The following is a 21,471-nucleotide window of genomic DNA, read 5'->3' as shown; positions in this document are numbered from 1 at the left end:
GCATTGGCGCCGACATCTCTGCCCTTCCTCTCACAGCCGCCCTTCCTCTCAGACCAGTACGGTGGCCGACGGGAGTCAGACGCTGGGGATGAATGAAGGTGCTGGGTGCAGGTTGAAAAAGTCTCCCGCTTTTCCGTCCCTACAGTCCCGGTTCTGCCTTTGTGTGGTGCCCCCATCCTCCCCACTTCGTATCGACAATCCGGTTGGTCCCGGCGTCTGAGTTCTCGGTGCCCGAGTCGACTCGAGGCACAACTAGGGTTTGGGGTTCCGGATCATCGCCTAGGCCCAACTTCGGACCGCGCTCTCGATTTCTGCCGCGTCCCGCCTCTAGGACGCGGAGTCCGTGTGGGGTTCCGTGAGGCTGGAGGGTAGATCTTAAGGTATGAAGCGTCCGCTTCTCAGACCTCAGCGCGTTCCTAGGTCCGTGTCGGAGCCTGGCCAGACTTTGCTCAGCCCGAGGGACTTGTTGGTTCTGGTTGCGCCCGGGGCGAGACGCAGGAGCACACAGGTCTTGGCGCCTCTGCTCCAATCAGCCCGCTCCTCTGTTAAAAGAGCAGCCCCTCCCTGAAAGCAAAGCAGTTTTTACCCACGACTTATACCCACGCTGCTGCTAGTCGGTCGGCCTTGAGAGGGGATGGCTTTGGCTACGTGCTCACTGCCTTTTTGTTTGTTTACTTTTTGTGTCTTTGATGATTCCTGGAGACAGAGAAGTGCCGTAGTGAGACGCGTCTTTCTCACATAGCACCCACGCATCTGCTTTTTACCCAGTAACACAGGGGACATAGGATAGTGTTGTGGCCTCCAGAACCTTGAATCTGATATTGCTTCTGCCCAGTGATTTGCTAGTTTTTCCACCGACTCATGGAGGTTGAGAAAGAGAAGCCCAATAGTTCTTTATGTCTATCGGGGTAGGCGTTTGAAACTATCGGGGTATGAAAGAAAGCACTTAACTATGACCGTTCACTTACTTTTATTTACATTTTGTGGAGCTCATATGACTGATATAGTGGAGAAAGTTTTGGACTGGGATTTTAGTAGATGAGGATTCAGCCTTGAATTGTGCCTCTAACTAGTAATCTACTTTGGGACTGTTACTTCATCTCTCTGACCTTCATATTCCTTCTTTGTAAAATATGAGTATTAGAGCAGAAGATTCCTGAGGCTGGAAGAGACATTAATATACTCTGTTTTCTTTCTCATTTTCCAGGTGACAGTAAAAACCTAGGGAGACAGAGAAGCCTTGTCTTGATTGTGCCAGGAACATTGCCAACATAGGGGCCTATTAAAGATAAACCACATTTTTCAGGGTTTTTAGAAAGTTGGGTGTTCATATATGTGGAAGTTAAACTCCTACTTTCATTTGTATTTTTACCATTAGGATCAACAAACAGTAATAATGACTGAATGTACAAGTCTTCAGTTTGTCAGCCCTTTTGCTTTTGAGGCAATGCAGAAGGTGGATGTTGTTCGCCTGGCATCTTTAAGCGATCCAGAATTAAGACTTCTCCTGCCCTGCTTGGTACGGATGGCACTTTGTGCACCTGCTGACCAGAGCCAAAGCTGGGCTCAGGATAAGAAACTCATCCTTCGCCTTCTCTCTGGAGTGGAAGCTGTCAACTCCATTGTTGCATTGTTGTCCGTGGACTTTCATGCTTTAGAACAAGATGCCAGCAAAGAACAGCAGCTTAGGTAATGTTATGTTATATTATATGTGGATTTGGATTTGACAAAGAATAGGGAATCAGATATTTTTCAGAGCTCTCCAGAAAACAGAGAACGAGAATCTAAACTCTGGAGAGAATTTTACTTAGGTCTTTTCTGTTTATAGTTACAATTCCAGAATCTTTTGACTTCCATGTTATAAAATGTTATCTAGAGAAATTTGGCAATGTGCTGTTGTATGTGGGCTAAACTCATTAGGCCAGTTACTTTCAGTGGGAAGTAGGTAGGGTAACTTCCCCTAGGTTAGAGGGATTTATTGGAATCACTTGGGAGGCCTTTTTTCTTTTTTCTTTTTTGAGACAGAGTTTTGCTCTTGTTGCCCAGGCTGGAATGCAATGGTGTGATCTCGGCTCACGGCAACCTCAGCCTCCTGGGTTCAAATGATCCTCCTGCCTTAGCCTCCCAAGTAGCTGGGATTACAGGCACCTGCCACCACACCTGGCTAATTTTTTGTATTTTTAGTAGAGACGGGGTTTTATCATGTTGGCCAGGCTGGTCTCAAACTCCTGACCTCAGGTGATCCACCTGCCTTGGTCTCTTAAAGTGCTGGGATTACAAGAGTGAGCCACTGGGCCTAGCCTCTTGAGAGACTTTTAAAGCTTAGATATTCCCAAAGATTCTGGGCAGATGCTATGTCCTTCCCGGCCCACTGTGAATCCGGTAGCAAGCCACTATTAGTGGAAGTGAGTGTTAATTGTCAGTTGTGGTGGAGTATTTATTTTTTATTTTTATGTTTATTTTTTTAGACGGAGTCTCGCCCTGTCGCCCAGGCTGGAGTGCAGTGGCATAATCTCAGCTCACTGCAACCTCTACCTTCTAGGTTCAAGCGATTCTTCTGTCTCAGTCTCCCAAGTAGCTGGGACTACAGGCACGTGCCACCACGCCTGGCTTTTTTGTATTATTAGTAGAGACGAGGTTTCACCATATTGGCCAGGCTGGTCACAAACTCCTGACCTTGTGATCCGCCCACCTCGGCCTCCCAAAGTGCTGGGATTACCAGCGTGAGCCACCGTGCCTGGCCTGTGTGGTGTAGTATTTATTATACATAGGATGTGAATCCCTGAAATACATAGGCAAACTAAGTAGCATTTCAGAAGTAACAGAACATTTTAGAACACTTTATACATCCTTTTGTAGCTTATTTCAATAAAAAATAATTTTTATGCAGTTATTTCCATATCAGTGTTTTCATAATTGTGTTGCATGTTTGTACTTCATTAGGCATAAACTTGGAGGAGGCAGTGGAGAGAGCATCCTGGTATCACAGCTTCAGCATGGACTGACGTTAGAGTTTGAACACAGTGATTCACCTCGTCGATTGCGTCTTGTGCTTAGTGAACTGTTGGCAATTATGAACAAGGTGCATTTCTTTTAACCACAGCTCAAAGTATGCATGATTTGATGTCTGTGTATAGGGAGGTAGACAGAAAAAGAGGCAAGAAGGCAGGCAGGTTGAATTCTCCTCTACTCTTATTTTGTTCTTTTTTTTGGAGACAGAGTTTTGTTCTTATTGCCCAGGCTGGAATGCAGTGGTGTGATCTCGGCTCACTGCAATCTCCACCTCCCGGATTCAAGCGGTTCTCCTGCGTCAGCTTCCTGAGTAGCTGGGATTACAGGTGCCCGCCACCATGCCCGGCTAATTCTTTGTATTTTCAGTAGAGATGGGGTTTCACCATGTTGGCCAGGCTGGCCAGGCTGGTCTCGAACTCCTGAACTCAGGTGATCCACCCGCCTCAGCCTCCCAAAGTGTTGGGATTACAGGCATGGGCCACTGTGCCCGGGCTTCTCTACTCTTATTTCTATATATTTGTTTTCCTTTCAAAGGCTGAAAGGATATTATAAGTCTGCCTTAAAGGCCTTCTCTAATTATTATTTTCTCTCATTTATACTTGTTCTGCATTTTCTATCAGAGGGATTTTTTTTTCTGTATGGAATCCATACACAGTGGCTTCTTGAGATTTAGAAAGGGATTTATCTCAAGGCTTGTATAGACTATCAAATTTATTACCAAATAATACCTTTATGAGATATAATTTCTCCCATAAAGTGTAATGAAGTAACATTTTGAATAACTGAATGTGAATAACTGAAAAATGTATGTGATTCATTTAGACACTGGATGAGCAGTAACAGCCTCATATATGACAGTAGGGGGAAGTATCAATGCTGAATTGAATATAGGATGATTGGCTAGTCTCAATCACTAAATGACCAAAGTGCTTCTCTACACTAATGAAAGCTATTAAAGTTATCTTCTTTGCAAAATTATAGATTACTTGGGTCGTAGATCTTTGGGTAATTATGGTTAATTGAAACTCTGAATTTAAAATTTTTGAATGTCAAAAATGCCTGTAATCCCAGCAAGTTGGGAGGCCGAGGTGGGTGGATCACCTGAGGTCAGGATTTCAAGACCATCCTGACTAACATGGAGAAACCCCGTTTCTACTAAAAAATACAAAATTTGCCAGGCATGGTGACGCATGCCTATAATCCCAGCTACTGGGGAGGCTGAGGCAGGAGAATTGCTTGAACCTGGGAGGTGGAGGTTGTGGTGAGCCGAGATTGCGTCATTACACTCTAGGCTGGGCAACAAGAGTGAAACTGCCTCAAAAACAATAACAACAAAAAACCAAAAACAAACAAAAACACTAAATTGGATCTTTATTTACTGTTATAATTTTGGGGAGTCAGTTAATTTGTGGTAAATAAAGTTTAGTTTTATAAATTGTGGACAAAAAGGACTAAATTCTGTTTCCATAGAAAATACTGGTAGAGGCCAGGCGCGGTGGCTCACGCCTGTAATCCCAGCACTTTGGGAGGCTGAGGTGGGCGGATCACGAGGTCAGGAGATTGAGACCATCCTGGCTAACACGATGAAACCCCTTGTCTACTGAAAAGATACAAAAAAAATTAGCCAGGCGTGGTGGCGGGCACCTGTAGTCCAGCTACTGGGGAGGCTGAGGCAGGAGAATGGCGCGAACCTGGGAGGTGGAGCTTGCAGTGAGTGAGCTCAGATCGCACCACTGCACTGCAGCCTGGGCGACAGAGCGAGACTCCATCTCAAAAAAAAAAAGAAAAGAAAATCCTGGTAGAGAGGATTTTTGTGAGTTTTAGATTTTTTTTAAGGTATGTTAAAATTTTTTCTAAAATTTCCATCATAAATTATAATTTCCTTCTCTTTTTTACTATTTTGATACTTTTATTTATTTATTTTTGTTTGTTTGTTTTTTCGAGATGGAGTTTCGCTCTTGTTGCCCAGGCTGGAGTGCAATGGCGTGATCTTACTCACTGCAACCTCCACCTCCCGGGTTCAAGCGATTCTCCTGCCTCAACCTCCCAAGTAGCTGGGACTACAGGTACCCGCCACCACGCCCGGATATTTTTTTGTATTTTTAGTAGAGACGGGGTTTCACCATATTAGCCAGGATGGTCTCGATCTCCTGACCTTGTGATCTGCCCGCCTTGGCCTCCCAAAGTGCTGGGATTACAGGCGTGAGCCACTGCGCCTGGCCTAATTTTTGTATTTTTAGTAGAGACAGGGTTTCACCGTGTTGACCAGGCTGGCCTCGAACTCCTGACCTCAGCTGATCCACCCATCTTGGCCTCCCAAAGTGCTGGGGTTACAAGCGTGAGCCACCACACCTGGCCATGAATTTATATTTGTTAAACTGCTTTAGGTTGACTGTTTTTGCCTTTTTTAAAGCAGTTTATGTAGGCTGCATTTGTAGTTCATTTCTTTGGCTTGCCTTATCCTTTAATTCCAGTTGTCTCCAAATATTTAGACAGAAATCAGTTCTTGAAATTGATATTGCTATATATGAATAATAATTAACATGACTGCTGTGTGTGGTTAAATTGGTTGAAATTGATTGAATACTTCATATTCTGCTGTGGTATATTAGTGATACATTAAGAGATAATCTGTGAGTTCAAGAAATAATTATAAAAATAGGGATTTAATTATCTGAAATTAATAAAGTTTATATGTAGTTTTTTTCTTTTTTAAGGTGTCTGAGTCCAATGGAGAATTTTTTTTCAAGTCTTCTGAACTTTTTGAGAGTCCAGTTTATTTGGAGGAAGCTGCAGATGTACTTTGTATTTTACAAGCAGGTACTGTACTGAGTGCTAAGATGCATTTCATATATAGTTTCTTGTTAAATGGTACTGTGTAACTTCTTAGCCTGGTATGCTATGTTATTTTAGGGATCATATAACAAATACCTTATATGAGTTTAAGTCAAAAGTGACTAATAGTTGGACAATGATTAAGTAAATTATATTATTTTCATAGTGTGACATGCAAACATTAACATGGTATCTTTGATTTAATGATTTTAAATGATTTTGGAAAATATTTACAATATGTTAAGTGAGAAAAGCAAAGGGCAAAGTGTTAAGTAGAATATAATCCCAGTTTTGTTAAAAGTTAAAGCAAGAACAATACCCTTGGTGAATTAAAATAAAATACTTGTTTTTTTTTTAGAGACAGAGTTTTGCTCTGTTGCTCAGGCTGGAGTACAGTGGCAGGATCGTAGCCCACTGCAGCCTTGAATTCCCGGACTCAAGGGATCCTCCCACTTCAGCCTTCTGAATAACTGGGACTACAGGCCTGTGAAAACATTTTATATTAACTTTGAATGATGGGATTAGAGCGGATTTTAATTTTCTTTGGTGTACCTTTTTGTATTTTCCAGATTCTATATAATAGGTGTGAATGATAGAAATAAAAGAGGACAGAAAAATGTAAAGAAGGCTGTCGCTCGTGCCTGTAATCCCAGCACTTTGGGAGGCCAAAGCAGGAGGATCACTTGAGCTCAGGAGTTCAAGACCAGCCTGGGCAACATAATGAGACCTTGTCTCTACAAAAATGAAAAAAATTAGCCTGGTGTGGTGGTGTATACCTGTAGTCCCAGCTGTATGGGAAGCTGAGGCAGGAGGATGGCTTGAGCCTGGGAGATTGAGGCTGTAGTGAGCCATGATTGTGCCATTGCACTCTGTCCAGACTGAGACCTTGTCTTTTTTTTTGAGATGGAGTCTCACTCTGTCACCCAGGCTGGAGTGCAGTGATGTGGTCTTAGCTCACTGCAACCTCTGCCTCTGGGGTTCAAGTGATTCTCCTGCCTCAGCCTCCTGAGTAGCTGGGATTACAGGCATACGCCACCATGTCCAGCTAATTTTGTATTTTTAGTAGTGACGAGGTTTCACCATGTTGGCCAGGCTGGTCTCAAATTCTTTTTTTTTTTTTTTTCAGACGGAGTCTCGCTCTGTCGCCCAGGCTGGAGTGCAGTGGCCAAATCTCAGCTCACTGCAAACTCCGCCTCCCGGGTTCACGCCATTCTCCTGCCTCAGCCTCCCGAGTAGCTGGGACTACAGGCGCCCACCACCTCGCCCGGCTAGTTTTTTGTATTTTTTTTTTTTAGTAGAGACGGGGTTTCACCGTGTCAGCCAGGATGGTCTCGATCTCCTGACCTCGTGATCCGCCCGTCTCGGCCTCCCAAAGTGCTGGGATTACAGGCTTGAGCCACCGCGCCCGGCCTCAAATTCTTAACCTTGTGATCTGCCCGCCTCAGCTTCCCAAAGTGCTGGGATTATAGGCATAGGCCACTGCACCTGGCTGAGACCTTTTCTTAAAAAAAAAAAAAAAAGAGGCTGGGTGTGGTGGCTCACACCTGTAATCCCAGCACTTTGGGAGGCCGAGGCAGGCGGATCATCTGAGGTTAGGAGTTCGAGACCAGCCTGGTCAACAGGGTGAAACCCCATCTCTACTAAAAATACAAAAATTAGCCAGGTGTGGTGGCAGGCACCTGTAATCGCAGCTACTCGGGAGGCTGAGGCAGGAGGATCACTTGAACTCCAGAGGCGGAGGTTGCAGTGAGCCAAGATTGTGCCATTGCACTCCAGCCTGGGGGACAAGAGCACGACTTCGTTGCAAAAAAAAAAAAAAAAAAGTAAATTAAGATTTTCATGAAAATAACTCTTTAGACCAGTTCTATAAAATAAAATTTCCTGTACTGTTCTATGCTGTGCTGTCCAGTGTTCTTTGTGGCTATGGATTACTTGAAATGTGGCTAGTGTGATTGAGGAACCGAACTGTTTTTAATTTAAGTATCTTTATGTTGCTAGTGGGTGTCCTACTGGACAGCTTAGTTCTAGACTATGAGAAGAAGGTACTTTATTTTAGATGACATTTGTGAAATGTCAAAAGATATTTAATAATACAATGAAATGTCACTCTTGTCTGGGCATGGTGGCTCATGCCTGTAATTCTAGGATTTTAGGAGGCTGAGGCAGGAGGATTGCTTGAACCCAGGAGGTTGAGGCTGTAGTGAGCTATAATCACACCACCGCACTCTAGCCTGGGCAACAGAGCAAGACCCTGTCTCAAAGAAGAAAAAAAAGAAATATCACTCTAACACTGGGGCCAGGCATGGTGGCTTATGCCTGTAATCTTAGCACTTTGGGAGGCTGAAGCTGGAGGATCGCTCAAGGCCAAAGTTTGAGACCCACATGGGCAGCACAGTGAGATTCAGTCTCTACAAAAAAATAAAAAAAAAATCAGCTGAGTGTGGTGGAGTGCACCTGTTAACAAAGACTAACACTAACTTTGTTTTCTTGTAGAGCTCCCTTCCTTGCTCCCTATAGTTGATGTAGCTGAAGCTTTGCTGCATGTTAGAAATGGAGCCTGGTTCTTGTGTCTCTTGGTGGCCAATGTTCCTGATAGTTTTAATGAAGGTAAATATGGTTCTAATATGGGATATTGAGAAGATTTGCTTGGACATGTACAGGACCTATTTTGTTGACCTAAGAAGAAACATTAACGGGATTTTATTTGAGATTGTATCTTTTGAAAGTTTGTTAGTATTTATTAAGAAATAATGAGTTCACAAACTATTGAGTTTAAAGATCAGGCTGGGCTTGGTGGCTCACGCCTGTAATCCCAGCACTTTGGGAGGCCGAGGCGGGCAGATCACAGGGTCAGAAGTTTGAGACCAGCCTGGCCAATATGGTGAAACCCCATCTCTACTAAAAATACAAAAATTAGCCGGATGTGGTGGTGGGCGCCTGTAGTCCCAGCTACTACTGGGGAGGCTGAGGCAGAAGAATCGCTGGAACCCAGGAAGTAGAGGTTGCAGTGAGCCGAGATTGCACCACTGCACTCCAGCCTGGGCGACAGAGTGAGACTCCATCTCAAAAAAAAACAAAAAGAAAAACAGTGTAGCAAAGAAAAATTTTTTATGCCATTAGTCACCAATGCTGTAATACCACAATAAAAAATACCAAGGAACAGGGTCGGGCATGGTGGCTCGCGCCTGTAATCCCAGCACTTTGGGAGGCCGAGGCGGGTAGATCACAAGGTCAGGAGACCGAGACCGTCCTGGCTAACACGATGAAACCCTGTCTCTACTAAAAAAAAATGCAAAAAATTAGCTGGGCATGGTGGCAGTCACCTGTAGTCCCAGCTACTCGGGAGGCTGAGGCAGGAGAATGGTGCGAACCCGGGAGGCAGAGGTTGCAGTGAGCTGAGATCGTGCCACTGCACTCCGGCCTGGGCAACAGAGTGAGACTCCGTCTTAAAAATAAAAAAAAACAACCCAAGGAACTAGAAGATATAATATCTATAATCAGGGATCAAAGAAGAGACATGTATCTGTGAAATATCAAGAGAGCAATAGGGGATATGTATAATGAGAAATGCTAGGAATCAGACCTTTCTTTTTTAGCCTTACTGCTGTCAGTTTGCAGAGAAGTATAAAGTAGAAATTGAGAAAAATTGACTAAATTTTTTCACCTCTATTTAATTTTTTTTTTGATAGTGTAATAGTTCCCTGACCTTTCTAAGAGATTTATTGAATATCAGATGATATGTAAAAGTTCTTTGTAAACTGTGTCCTTGCCGATTTTTTGTCAACTTATTCTATCAATTACTGAGAGAGGAGTTTTGATGTCTCTGGACATAATTGTAGATTTGCCTATTTCTTCTTTTTGTTCTGTCAGTTTTTTCTTCATGTATTTCGAAGCTCTTCTGTTGGGTTTGTATGCATTTAGTATGATTATATCGTTATGATGAATTGAGCCTTTTTTTCATTATAAAATATACTTTTTTTCCCAAGTCAAATTTGATCGTCTTAGTTTTCACATTTATAGTTATATCCCCCTTTCTAAACATTATTTACATATTATTCAATTTGTTGTCACCTTTGTTTTAATTTTTCTTTTTTAAAAAATTCTACGTTTTACTTTAGATTCATGGGGGTACATGTGCAGGTTTGTTACATGGGTATATTGTATGATACTGAGGTTTGGGGTTTGAATGATCCCGTCACCCAGGTTATGAGCATAGTACCCAATAGGTAGTTTCTCAGCCCCTGTCCCCTTTCTTCCTCCCTACCAGTATCCATTGTTCCCATCTTTATGTCCATATGTACCCAGTGTTTAGCTCCCACTTATAGTGAGAACATGTGGTATTTGGTTTTCTGTTTCTGTGTTAATTTGCTTAGGATGGGATGGCTTCCAGTTTTATCCTTGTTGCTGCAAAGGACATGATTTCATTCTTTTTAATGGCTGCATAGTATTTCATGGTATATATGTGCATTTCATTTAATCCATTGTTGATGGGCATCTAGGTTGATTCCATGTCTTTGCTATTGTGAATAGTATTGGGGTGAACACACAAGCACATGTGTCTTTGGTAGAACAATTTGTTGTCCTTTGAGTATATATCCAGCAGTGAGATTGCTGGGTCGAATGGTAGTTCTGTTTTAAGTTCTTCGAGAAAACTCCAAACTGCTTTCCACAGTGGCTGAACTAATTTACATTCCCACCAACAATGTGTAAGTCTTCTCTTTTCTCCACAGCCTCGCTAGCACCTATTATTTTTTGACTTTTTTATAGCCATTGTCACTGGTGTGAGATGGCATTTCATGATGGTTTTGACTTGTGTTTCTCTGATGATTAGTGATATGCAGCATTTTTTTCATGTTTTTTAGTTGCTTGTATGCCTTCTTTTGAGAAATATCTGTTAATGTCCTTTCCTCACTTTTAATGGGGTGGTGTTTTGCTTGTTGAATTGTTTATGTCCTTATAGGTTCTGTATGTTAGGCCTTTGTCAGATGCATTTTTGTGAATATTTTCTCCCATTCTGTAGATTGTTTGCTCTGTTGATAGTTTCTTTTTTTTTTTTTTTTTTTTTTTTTGTGAGACGGAGTCTCGCTCTGTCGCCCAGGCTGGAGTGCAGTGGCCGGATCTCAGCTCACTGCAAGCTCCGCCTCCCGGGTTCACGCCATTCTCCGGCCTCAGCCTCCCGAGTAGCTGGGACTACAGGCGCCCGCCACCTCGCCCGGCTAGTTTTTTGTATTTCTTAATAGAGACGGGGTTTCACCGTGTTAGCCAGGATGGTCTCGATCTCCTGACCTCGTGATCCGCCCGTCTCGGCCTCCCAAAGTGCTGGGATTACAGGCTTGAGCCACCGCGCCCGGCCGATAGTTTCTTTTGCGAGCAGAATATCTTTAATTTAAATAAGTCACACTTGTCAATTTTTGTTTTCATTGCAATTGCTTTTGAGGACTTAGTTACAGATTCTTTGCCAAGGCCAGTGTCCAGAATGGTATTTCCTAGCTTTTCTTCTAGGATTTTTATCGTTTGAGGTTTTACATCTAAATCTTTAATCCAACTTGAGTTAATTTTTGTATATGATAAAAGATAGGGGTCTAGTTTCATTCTTCTGCATATGGCTCGCCAGCTATCCCAACACCATTTGTTAAATAGGGAGTCCTTTCCCTGTCACTTATTTTTGTCAACTTTGTTGAAGATCAGATGATTGTAGGTGTGTGGCTTTATTTCTGGGTTCTCTATTCTGTTGCATTGGTCTGTGTGTCTGTTTTTATTTTTTTATTTTTATTTTTATTTATTTTTTTATTTTTTGAGATGGAGTCTCACTCTGTTGCCCAGACTGGAGTGCAGGGGTGCGATCTTGGCTCACTGCAGCTCTGCCTGCCAGGTTCACGCCATTCTCCTGCCTCAGCCTCCTGAGTAGCTGGGACTAAAGGTGCCTACCACCACACCTGGCTAATTTTTTGTATTTTTAATAGAGACAGGGTTTCACTGTGTTAGCCAGGATGGTCTCGATCTCCTGACCTCGTTATCTGCCTGCCTTGGCCTACCAAAGTGCTGAGATAACAGGCGTCAGCCACTGTGCCCAGACTGTGTGTCTGTTTTTATACTAGTGCCATGTTGTTTTGTTTACTGTAGCCCTGTAGTATAGTTTGAAGTTAGGTAATGTGATGCTTCTGGCTTTGTTTTTTTTTTGTTAGGGTCGCTTTGGCTATTCAGGCTCTTTTTTGCTATATGAACTTTAGGATAGTTTTTTCTAATTTTGTGGAAAATCATGTTGGTAGTTTGATATGAAGAGTGTTGAATCTGTAGATTGCTTTGGGCAATATGGCCATTTTAAAGATACCGATTCTTCCAATCCATGAACTTGGAATTTTTCCCATTTGTTTGTGTCATATACGATTTTTTTCTTTTTTTTTTTTTTCTTGAGACAGAGTCTTGCTCTGTCGCCTAGGCTGGAGTGCAGTGGCGCGATCTCAGCTCACTGCAAGCTCGGCCTCCAGGGTTCATGCCATTCTTCTGCCTCAACCTCCGGAGTAGCTGGGACTACAGGCGCCGGCCACCCTGCCCGGCTAATTTTTTGTATTTTTTTTTTAGTAGAGGCAGGATTTCAGTGTATTAGCCAGGATGGTCTCGATCTCCTGACCTCGTGATACACCCACCTAGGCCTCCCAAAGTGCTGAGATTACAGATGTGAACCACTGTGCCCAGTTTTTTTTTTTTTTTTGGAGACAGAGTTTCACTCTATTTCCCAGGCTGGAGTGAAGTGACGCGATCTCGGCTCTCTGCCTCCTCGGTTTAAGCGATTCTCCTGCATCAGCCTCCCAAGTACCTGGGATTACAGGCATGCGCCACCACGCCCGGCTTTTTAAAATTAATTAATTAATTAATTTATTTATTTTGAGACGGAGTCTTGCTCTGTTGCCCATGCTGGATTGCCGTGGTGCAATCTTGGCTCACTGCAACACCTGCTTCCCGGGTTCAAGCGATTTTCCTGCCTCAGCCTCCCGAGTAGCTGGGACTACAGGCACCTGTCACCAAGCCCGGCTAATTTTTTGTATTTTTAGTAGAGATGGGGTTTCACTGTGTTAGCCAGGATGGTCTTGATCTCCTGACCTTGTGCACCTTGGCCTCCCAAAGTGCCGGGATTATAGGCGTGAGCCATTGCGCCTGGCTAATTTTTGTATTTTTAGTAGAGACGGGGTTTCACCATGTTTGGCCAGGCTGGTCTTGAACTCCTGACCTCAAGTGATCTGTCCGCCTCGGCCTCCCAGATTGTTGGGATTACAGGTATGAGCCACTGTGCTTGGCCTCTTTGTGGAGATTTTTAACCTCCAAAATATGCTTTTTTTTTTGAGATAGTGTCTCGCTCTGTCATGCAGGCTGATGTGCAGTGGTGCAGTCATGATTCACTGCAGCATTGATATCCCAGGCTCAAGTGATCCTTCCGCCTCAACCTCTTGAGTGGCTGGGACTACCAGCGCGTACCATTGCACCCAGCTAATTTTTTTTTTTTTTTTTGAGACGGAGTCTCGCTGTGTTGGCCGGTCTGTGTGTGTGCAGTGGCGCGATCTCGGCTCACTGCAAGCTCCGCCTCCCGAGTAGCTGGGACTACAGGTGCCCGCCACCACGCCCGGCTAATTTTTTTATATTTTTAGTAGAGACGGCGTTTCACCGTGTTAGCCAGGATGGTCTCGATCTCCTGACCTCGTGATCCACCCTCCTCGGCTTCCCAAAGTGCTGGGATTACAGGCGTGAGCCACTGCGCCTGGCGTGCCCAGGTACTTTTTTGTATTTTTGTGGATATGGGGTTTTGCCATATTACCCATGCTGATCTCAGACTCCTGGGTTAAAGTGGTCTGCCTGCCTCAGCCTCCCTAAGTGCTGGGATTACAGGCGTGACAAAATAGACTTCTTTATTCTTGGTAATATTCCTTCTTTTGAACTCTACTTTGTCTAAATAATACAGCCATGCCATCTTTCTTATAATTAGTTTTTCCATGATGTATGTATTTCTTCATCTCTTTAATCTATCCATATCTTAAGATGGATTTCTTGTGGACAGGTATAATTTCGTCTTGATTTTTTAAAATCTAGTGACAGTCTTTGTCTTTTAATTGGAGTGTTTAGACTGTATACATAGACCATTTAAATATGATTATTATAGTGGTTAGTTTTGAATCTTCTTGTTATTTGTTTTCTATTTATTTTCTTTGTCCTCTTGTACTTTGTGCCGTTGTTGTCATGGATTTTACTTTTACGTGAATTATAAACCTTAGAGCATATTGTTACTACTTTTGCTTTAACAGTTAATTATAAAGACTAAAAATATACGGGAAAATACTATTTATCCACATATTTACCATTTTTGGTGCTCTTAATTCCTTTCCGTAGTTCCACATTTCCGTCTGATATAATTTCTCTTTAACTTGAAGAATTTCCCTTATTTTTTGTAGTGTGGGTTTGTTGGCAACAAATTTTACCAGCTCTTTTGGTCTGGAAAAATATATTTTCAAAGGGTATAAAATTTTAGGTTGGCATCATCTTTTAGCTATTTAAAGATGTCATTCTGACCGGGTGTGTGGCTCACACCTGTAATCCCAGTACTTTGGGAGGCCAAAACAGGAGGATTGTTTGAAGCCAGGAGATTGAGACTAGTATGGTGGCAAAGCAAGAAAGCAGGATCCCATTTCTAGGAAAAAACAAAAACAAAAACCAAAGATGTCATTCTCTTTTCTGCAGTAAATTTTATCTTTATTCCTCTGTAAAGTTTCTTTTTCCCTCTGGCTACTTTTTTTTTTTTTTTAATTTCTTGTGGCTCCTTTTTTTTTTTTTTTTTTTGGGAGACGGAGTCTTACTGTATTGCCCAGGCTGGAGGGCAGTGGCACAAGTGTGGCTCACAGCAACCTCCACTCACCCTGGGGTTAAAGCGATTCTCCTTCCTCAGCCTCCTGGGTAGCTGGGACTATAGGCGTGTGCCCCCATGCCTGGTTAATTTTGTATTTTTAATAGAGATGGATTTCACTATGATGGCTAGGCTGATCTCGAACTCCTGACCTGAGGTGAAGCGCCCATCCTCTGCTCTAGTTACTTTTTCTTTTTTTTGGAGATGGAGTCTTGCTGTGTCGCCCAGGCTGAAGTGCAGTGGTGTGATCTCAGCTCACTGCAGTTTCCACCTCCTGGGTTCAAGTGATTCTCCTGCCTTAGCCTCCTGAGCAGCTAGGACTACAGCTGGGACTGCGCATCACCACGCCCAGCTAATTTTTGTATTTTAAGTAGAGATGGGGTTTCACTATATTGGCCAGGCTGGTCTCGAACTCTTGACCTCGTGATCCACCCACCTCGGCCTGCCAAAGTGCTGGGATTACAGACGTGGGCCACTGTTCCTGGCCCTGGTTACTTTTAAGATTTTCTTTTTATTACTGGTTTCAGAAAGTTGATGTATGATGTTTCTTGGTATGATTTTCTTTGCATTTGTCCCACCTAGGGCTCATTGAACTGGGTTTAGAGTTTTCATTCAACTTGGGAAACTTTCTTCAAATTAATTAATTAATGTATTTATTTGAGACGGAGTTTTGCTCTTGTCGTCCCAGGCTGGAGTGTAATGATGCAATCTGGGCTCACTGCAGCCTCTACCTCCTGGTTCAAGTGATTCTCCTTCCTTAGCTTCCTGAGTAGCTCGGATTACAGGTGCCCGCCACCACTCCCAGCTAATTTTTGTATTTTTAGTAGAGATGGGGTTTCACCATGTTGGCTAGGCTAGTCTTGAACTCCTGACCTCAGGTGACCCGCCCCCTCGACCTCCCAAAGTGCTGGGATTATTGGTGTGAGCCACTGCCCCTGGCCCTCAAATGTATTTTTGTCTTCTACTTTATCTCACTGGTACCGTAATTGCAAGTGTGTTTGAGTGTGTAATATTGTCCTGGAGGTTACTGTTCTTTTTTAAGTCTCTTTTCATTTTTTGCTTCATTTTGGCCAATTTCTGTTGTTGTGCTTTCAAATACCCTGATCCTTTTCTTCTGTCGTGTCAAATCGTCATAAACAATTAATTCTCAAGGCTGAAGAAAGTGGTTTCTATCATGTTAGTTTGTAGGGGCCTGATAAAAAATGGAGAACGACAAGATGAAGAAAGTCTTGGAGGAAGGCGCAGGACAGATGCCTTACGCTTCTTGTGTAAAATGAATCCTTCTCAGGCCCTCAAGGTCCGAGGCATGGTGGTAAGCGATCCCGTGTTTTATTAGACAAAGGTCCAAGAACTCTTCTCAAGATGGTTTTAGAGTCCTGTAGAGGTTGGGAATTTTATTTATATACTGGATATGTTACCTTTCTCTCTGGGTTTTTATGTTTTGTAGGATTTCTTCCTCTAAACTTTAGACACTTTAGATTTGGAAGCATCCTTGCCCTTTTTGCTTATGATACTGAATTCAGTTTGTTTTCTTTGCTGTGCTAGGTGGAGGAATGTCACTTGCCAGGCCTTGGTGTGGCTTTGACATTGGATCATACTAAAAATGAAGCTTGTGAGGATGGAGTGAGTGACTTGGTTTGTTTTGTAAGTGGTTTGCTTCTTGGAACAAATGCGAAGGTCCGCACTTGGTTTGGAACTTTTATCCGAAATGGACAGCAGGTGAGGGTTAAATCTCTGTATAGGCTAAGGATTAGAATATTTTAGCAGCTACTAAAAGAGAAAGAAACATTTTTTGAATGATGTCATTAGGCAAGTGGTTCTCACACTTTCTAGTTTCAGGGACTTCCTTATATTTTAAAAAATCACTAAGGATACCAAAGAGCTTTTGTTTATGTGGCTTTTTTCTATTGATATTTACCATATTAAAAATCAACACTTAAATATTCGAAATATTTATTTAGTTATTTAAAAATAGCAACAGCTGGTGTGTTGGCATGTGCCTATAATCCCAGCTACTTAGGAGGCTGAAGCAGGAAGATTGCGTGAGTCAGAGGGTTCTAGGGTATAGTGTGTGATAATTGTGCCTGTGACTGGCCACTGTACTTTAGCCTGGGCAACATAGCGAGACCTCATCTCTAAAAAAAAACCAAAAACAAACAACAATAATCCTATTAAATGTGAACATAACATATTTTAAATGAAAACTGTGTTTTCCCAAACAAAATTTAATGAGAAGAATGATATTGTTTTATTTTATTATATTTTTTTCAAATCTCTTCAATGTTTGGCTTGATAGAAGCCTTTGGAAACTGCACTGTACCCTTGTGAGTGAATGAGAAAGTAAAAGACAGATAATGTCTTGAGTATTATTAATACCTTTCCGGACCCAGTGAAAGAATATTGGGAAACTCCAGGGTTCTGGGCCAGACTCATGAGAACTGGTGCATTAGGTCACTGAAATAAGTTATTATATTTTTAAATTTTAATACGTATGTGTATATATGTTTTTGTTACGGTAAAATATACATAACATGAAATTTTGCAGTTTAATCATTTTTAGGTATATAATTCAGTGGCATTAAGTATATTCACAGTGTGCAGCCATTACCACTCTTCATTTCCAGAACTGTTTTTCTTTTTTTTGAGACGGAGTCTCACTCTGTCACCCAGACTGGAGTACAGTGGCGCAATCTCGGCTCACTGCAAGCTCCACCTCCTGGGTTCGAGGATTCTCCTGCCTCAGCCTCCTGCCTAGTTGGGATTACAGGCGCCCACCACCGTGCTTGACTACTTTTTGTAGTTTGAGTAGAGACTGGGTTTTGCCATGTTGGTCAGGCTGGTTTAGAACTCCTGACCTCAGGTGATCCACCCACCTGGGCGTCCCAAAGTGCTGGGATTACAGGCACGAGCCACCGGGCCTGGCCCATTTCCAGAACTTTTTCATCATCCCAAACAGAAACTCTGTACCCATTAAATAACTCCCCATTCCCCCTATCATCCCATCCTCTGGTAACCTCTATTCAACTTTCTGTCTCTATGAATTTGCCCTTTCTGGCTACCTCAAGTAAATGGAATTACACAATATTTTGCCTTTTGTATCTTGCTTATTTCACTTAGCATAATGTTTTCAAGGTTCATCTATGTTGTAACATGTGTCAGGATTTCCTTTTTAAAGACTGAATAATATTCCATTGTGAACTTAGAGTAGAACTACCATTCTGTCCAGCATTCCTACTGCTGGGTAGAGAAATCATTATATAAAAAATATACCTACACTTGGATGTTTATCGCAGCACTATTCACAGTAGCAATGTTATGGAATCAACCTAAGCATCTGTCAACGGATGGTTGCTTAAAGAAAATGTGAGAGAGAGAGAGAGAGAGAGAGAGAGAGAGAGAGATATACACACACACACACACGTATACACACACACACCCCCCCCATGGAATACAACTCAACCGTAAAAAAGAATGAAATCATGTCTGACAGTAACATGGATGGAACTGGAGGCCATTATCTTTTTTTTTTTTTTTTTTTTTGTGAGACAGAGTCTCGCTCTGTTGCCCAGGTTGGAGTGCAGGGACCGGATCTCAGCTCACTGCAAGCTCCGCCTCCCAGGTTCACGCCATTCTCCTGCCTCAGCCTCCCGAGTAGCTGGGACTACAGGCGCCCGCTACCTCGCCTGGCTAGTTTTTTGTATTTTTTTAGTAGAGACAGAGTTTCACCGTGTTAGCCAGGATGGTCTTGATCTCCTGACCTCGTGATCCGCCCATCTCAGCCTCCCAAAGTGCTGAGATTACAGGCTTGAGCCACCGCGCCTGGCCAAAGCCATTATCTTAAGTGAAATAATGGAGAAACAGGAAGTCAAATACTGCATATTCTCACTTATGAGTGGGAGCTAATCATGTGTACATATGGACAAAAGAGAGTAGGATAATACACATCATAGACTCCAAACGATGGGAGGGTGGGGAGGGGGTGAGGGTTGAGAAGTTACCTGTATTGGGTACAGTGTATACTATCAGGGTGATGGCTACACCAGCAGCCCAGACTTCTATGCAATAAATTCGTGTAACAAAACTGTACTTGTACCCCCTAAAGCTGTAAAAATAAAAAGTAAGGGCTGAGTGTGGTGGCTTACACCTGTAATCCCAGCACTTTGGGAGGCTGAGGCGGGTGGATCACAAGGTCAAGAGATCCAGACCATCCTGGCCAACATGGTGAAACTCCCTCTCTACTAAAAATAAAAAAATTAGCTGGGTGTGGTGTGTGCACCTGTAGTTCCAGCTACTCGGGAGGCTGAGGCAGGAGATTCGCTTGAACATGGGAGGCAGAGGTTGCAGTGAGCCAAGATCACGCCACTGCACTCTAGCCTGGTGACAGAGCAGGACTCAGTCTCAAAAAAAAGAAAAATAATATTTCATTGTATGTATATGCTACATTTTGTTTTATACATTCACCTGCTTATGCACATGTATTTTGCAGCAGTTTTTAACTTGCAAAATATTTTAATTTTTCAAAAACGAATTTATTTTAACTATGTGAATAGAGTTCCTATGAAGGAGCTAATAGAGATTGTGATTTAACTTGTTGAGGTCACTTAGCTAGACAACATGTGTACTGCTTAAATCCTGTAGTCTATTTTTTAAGCAACTGAATCACAGTGTTTTAAAATATTCAAGTTCTACTTTATAGCCCATTTGAAAACTGATTTTAAGCTTTGCTTTTTAAAACAAAGTTAACATTTATTTATTGGATGCTTCATATATGTCAGGTACTGCATTAAGCACTTGGTGTGCTCATCTTGTTTGTAGTTGTCCTTTGTATGCAATAAACCTTTATTCTTTGAACTTACTGTTATTATTAAAGCAGGTCTATCATATTTTACTTAGAAACACTCAAAAGATAATAATTAACATTTGCCTAGCCCTGGATAGTTTAGAACTGCTTTCATACATGTATTAGTTTTGTTCATTCGTCTACTTAACAGACTTTGAGTGCTTGCTGTATGTTAGGCACAATGTTAGACTGTGCAGAGTAAGAGATGATTAAGACCTTGTCCCTGCCTGAAGAACTGTAGGGGTTATAGAATTGTAAACTCTTGTTTTTTGAGACGGAGTATCACTCTGTTGCCCAGGCTGGAATACAGTGGTGTGATCTTGATTCATTGTAACCTCCACCTCCTGGGTTCAAGCAATTCTTGTGATTCTTGTGCTTCAGCCTCCCGAGTAGCTGGGATTACAGGCATGCGCCACCACACCCAGCTAATTTTTGTATGTTTAGTAGAGGTGGGGTTTCACCATGTTGGCCAGGCTGGTCTCGAACTCCTGATCTCAAGTGATCTGCCCTCCTTGGCCTCCCAAAGTGCTGGGATTACAAGTGTGAACCACTGCATCAGGCCAATAATTGTAAACTCTTAATTATAGGAGCTCTGTAAGGTAAATGTTGTTGATAAAATACTTCCTTGTCATTAAGGAAATTGGGGTTCAGAGAGGTTAACCAATGTATCTAAAGATATATAATCATCTAATAGTAGAGCTGGCATTTAAACCCCAAGAACTTACGTCTTCAAAATCTGAGCATTTTCTCCTATACCACATATCACTTTGTTAGTCTTTATGTATTTGAAAGTACCATTTAAATAATATTCCACAATTCACATTGTCACTAATTTAGTCTTTCCTCTGCAACCAATCCAAATTAGGGTGAATATTCATTCTTCAGACAAACTAGTGGATTTTGAGTTTGCTTGATTGGTTAAAATGAGATTCTGTAGTCATGACAATCTCCTCAAATAGGCCAATTTGAAAGTGTTTAAGTGGGGAGCTGTGTTTTAGCTCCCTTTTAGTTTAGTAAATGCTTCATGCTTTCTTCCTTTTGTGATCCATATTTCTTACAGAGAAAAAGAGAGACCAGCAGTTCTGTCCTCTGGCAGATGAGAAGGCAGCTTCTTCTGGAGTTGATGGGCATTCTTCCCACAGTAAGAAGCACCCGAATTGTGGAAGAAGCTGATGTGGACATGGAGCCCAATGTGTCTGTGTATTCGGGGCTGAAAGAAGAGCATGTTGTGAAAGCCAGTGCACTCTTACGTCTGTACTGTGCTTTGATGGGGATCGCTGGACTCAAGTATTCAATAGTTTGATATTTTACCTTTTTGTCATTTTACTTTCTTGTTCCTATTCTCAAGAAAGTGAACCAAAGGCCTTTTATTCAGAGGATTAAAGTTTTCTGTTGGACTCAGGTAGTGGGCTGGCCTATAAGAAGAATGAAATCCTAAGGCCAAGAATTCCTAGCAGAGATCTATTCATCTATTTTGTTCTGACTGTAAACAGAGTTATATAAATAAATATGGGAGGAGCCAGAGCAGTTTATCAATTTCCAATCACAGTTTAAAAAAACCTGTGATTTCAACACAGCTTGACAAAACTATAGTGAATGGGCCGGGCGCGGTGGCTCAAGCCTGTAATCCCAGCACTTTGGGAGGCCGAGACGGGCGGATCACAAGGTCAGGAGATCGAGACCATCCTGGCTAACACGGTGAAACCCCGTCTCTACTAAAAAATACAAAAAACTAGCCGGGCGCAGTGGCGGGCGCCTGTAGTCCCAGCTACTCGGGAGGCTGAGGCAGGAGAATGGCGTGAACCCGGGAGGCGGAGCTTGCAGTGAGCTGAGATCCGGCCACTGCACTCCAGCCTGGGCGGCAGAGCGAGACTCCGTCTCAAAAAAAAAAAAA

General features: G+C 42.5%; 1 protein-coding gene across 3 annotated transcripts in view; it reads left to right on the top strand.

Annotated features, from left to right (window-relative positions):
• INTS2 (integrator complex subunit 2) overlaps nt 1-21,471 on the top strand; it is a 64,663-nt gene continuing 43,192 nt past the window's right edge. Inside the window, exons 1-8 of one of the 3 annotated variants that reach the window (XM_025362054.1) lie at nt 1-98; nt 1,379-1,689; nt 2,944-3,082; nt 5,730-5,832; nt 8,341-8,454; nt 15,919-16,049; nt 16,283-16,456; nt 20,638-20,864. In XM_025362054.1, coding sequence (XP_025217839.1) covers nt 93-98; nt 1,379-1,689; nt 2,944-3,082; nt 5,730-5,832; nt 8,341-8,454; nt 15,919-16,049; nt 16,283-16,456; nt 20,638-20,864 — 1,205 coding nt within the window. In that variant the 5' untranslated portion in view covers nt 1-92. Of the gene's footprint in view, nt 381-1,378; nt 1,690-2,943; nt 3,083-5,729; nt 5,833-8,340; nt 8,455-15,918; nt 16,050-16,282; nt 16,457-20,637; nt 20,865-21,471 lie in introns of all 3 variants that reach the window. The other 2 variants (XM_025362056.1, XM_025362055.1) reach the window with 2 other exon arrangements.

The sequence above is a fragment of the Theropithecus gelada genome, chromosome 16 (genome assembly GCF_003255815.1).
Source record: "Theropithecus gelada isolate Dixy chromosome 16, Tgel_1.0, whole genome shotgun sequence".
Classification (NCBI taxonomy): Eukaryota; Metazoa; Chordata; class Mammalia; order Primates; family Cercopithecidae; genus Theropithecus; species Theropithecus gelada.
Note: the sequence above shows the minus strand (reverse complement) of the source record. Positions and strands in the feature narration are given on the sequence as shown.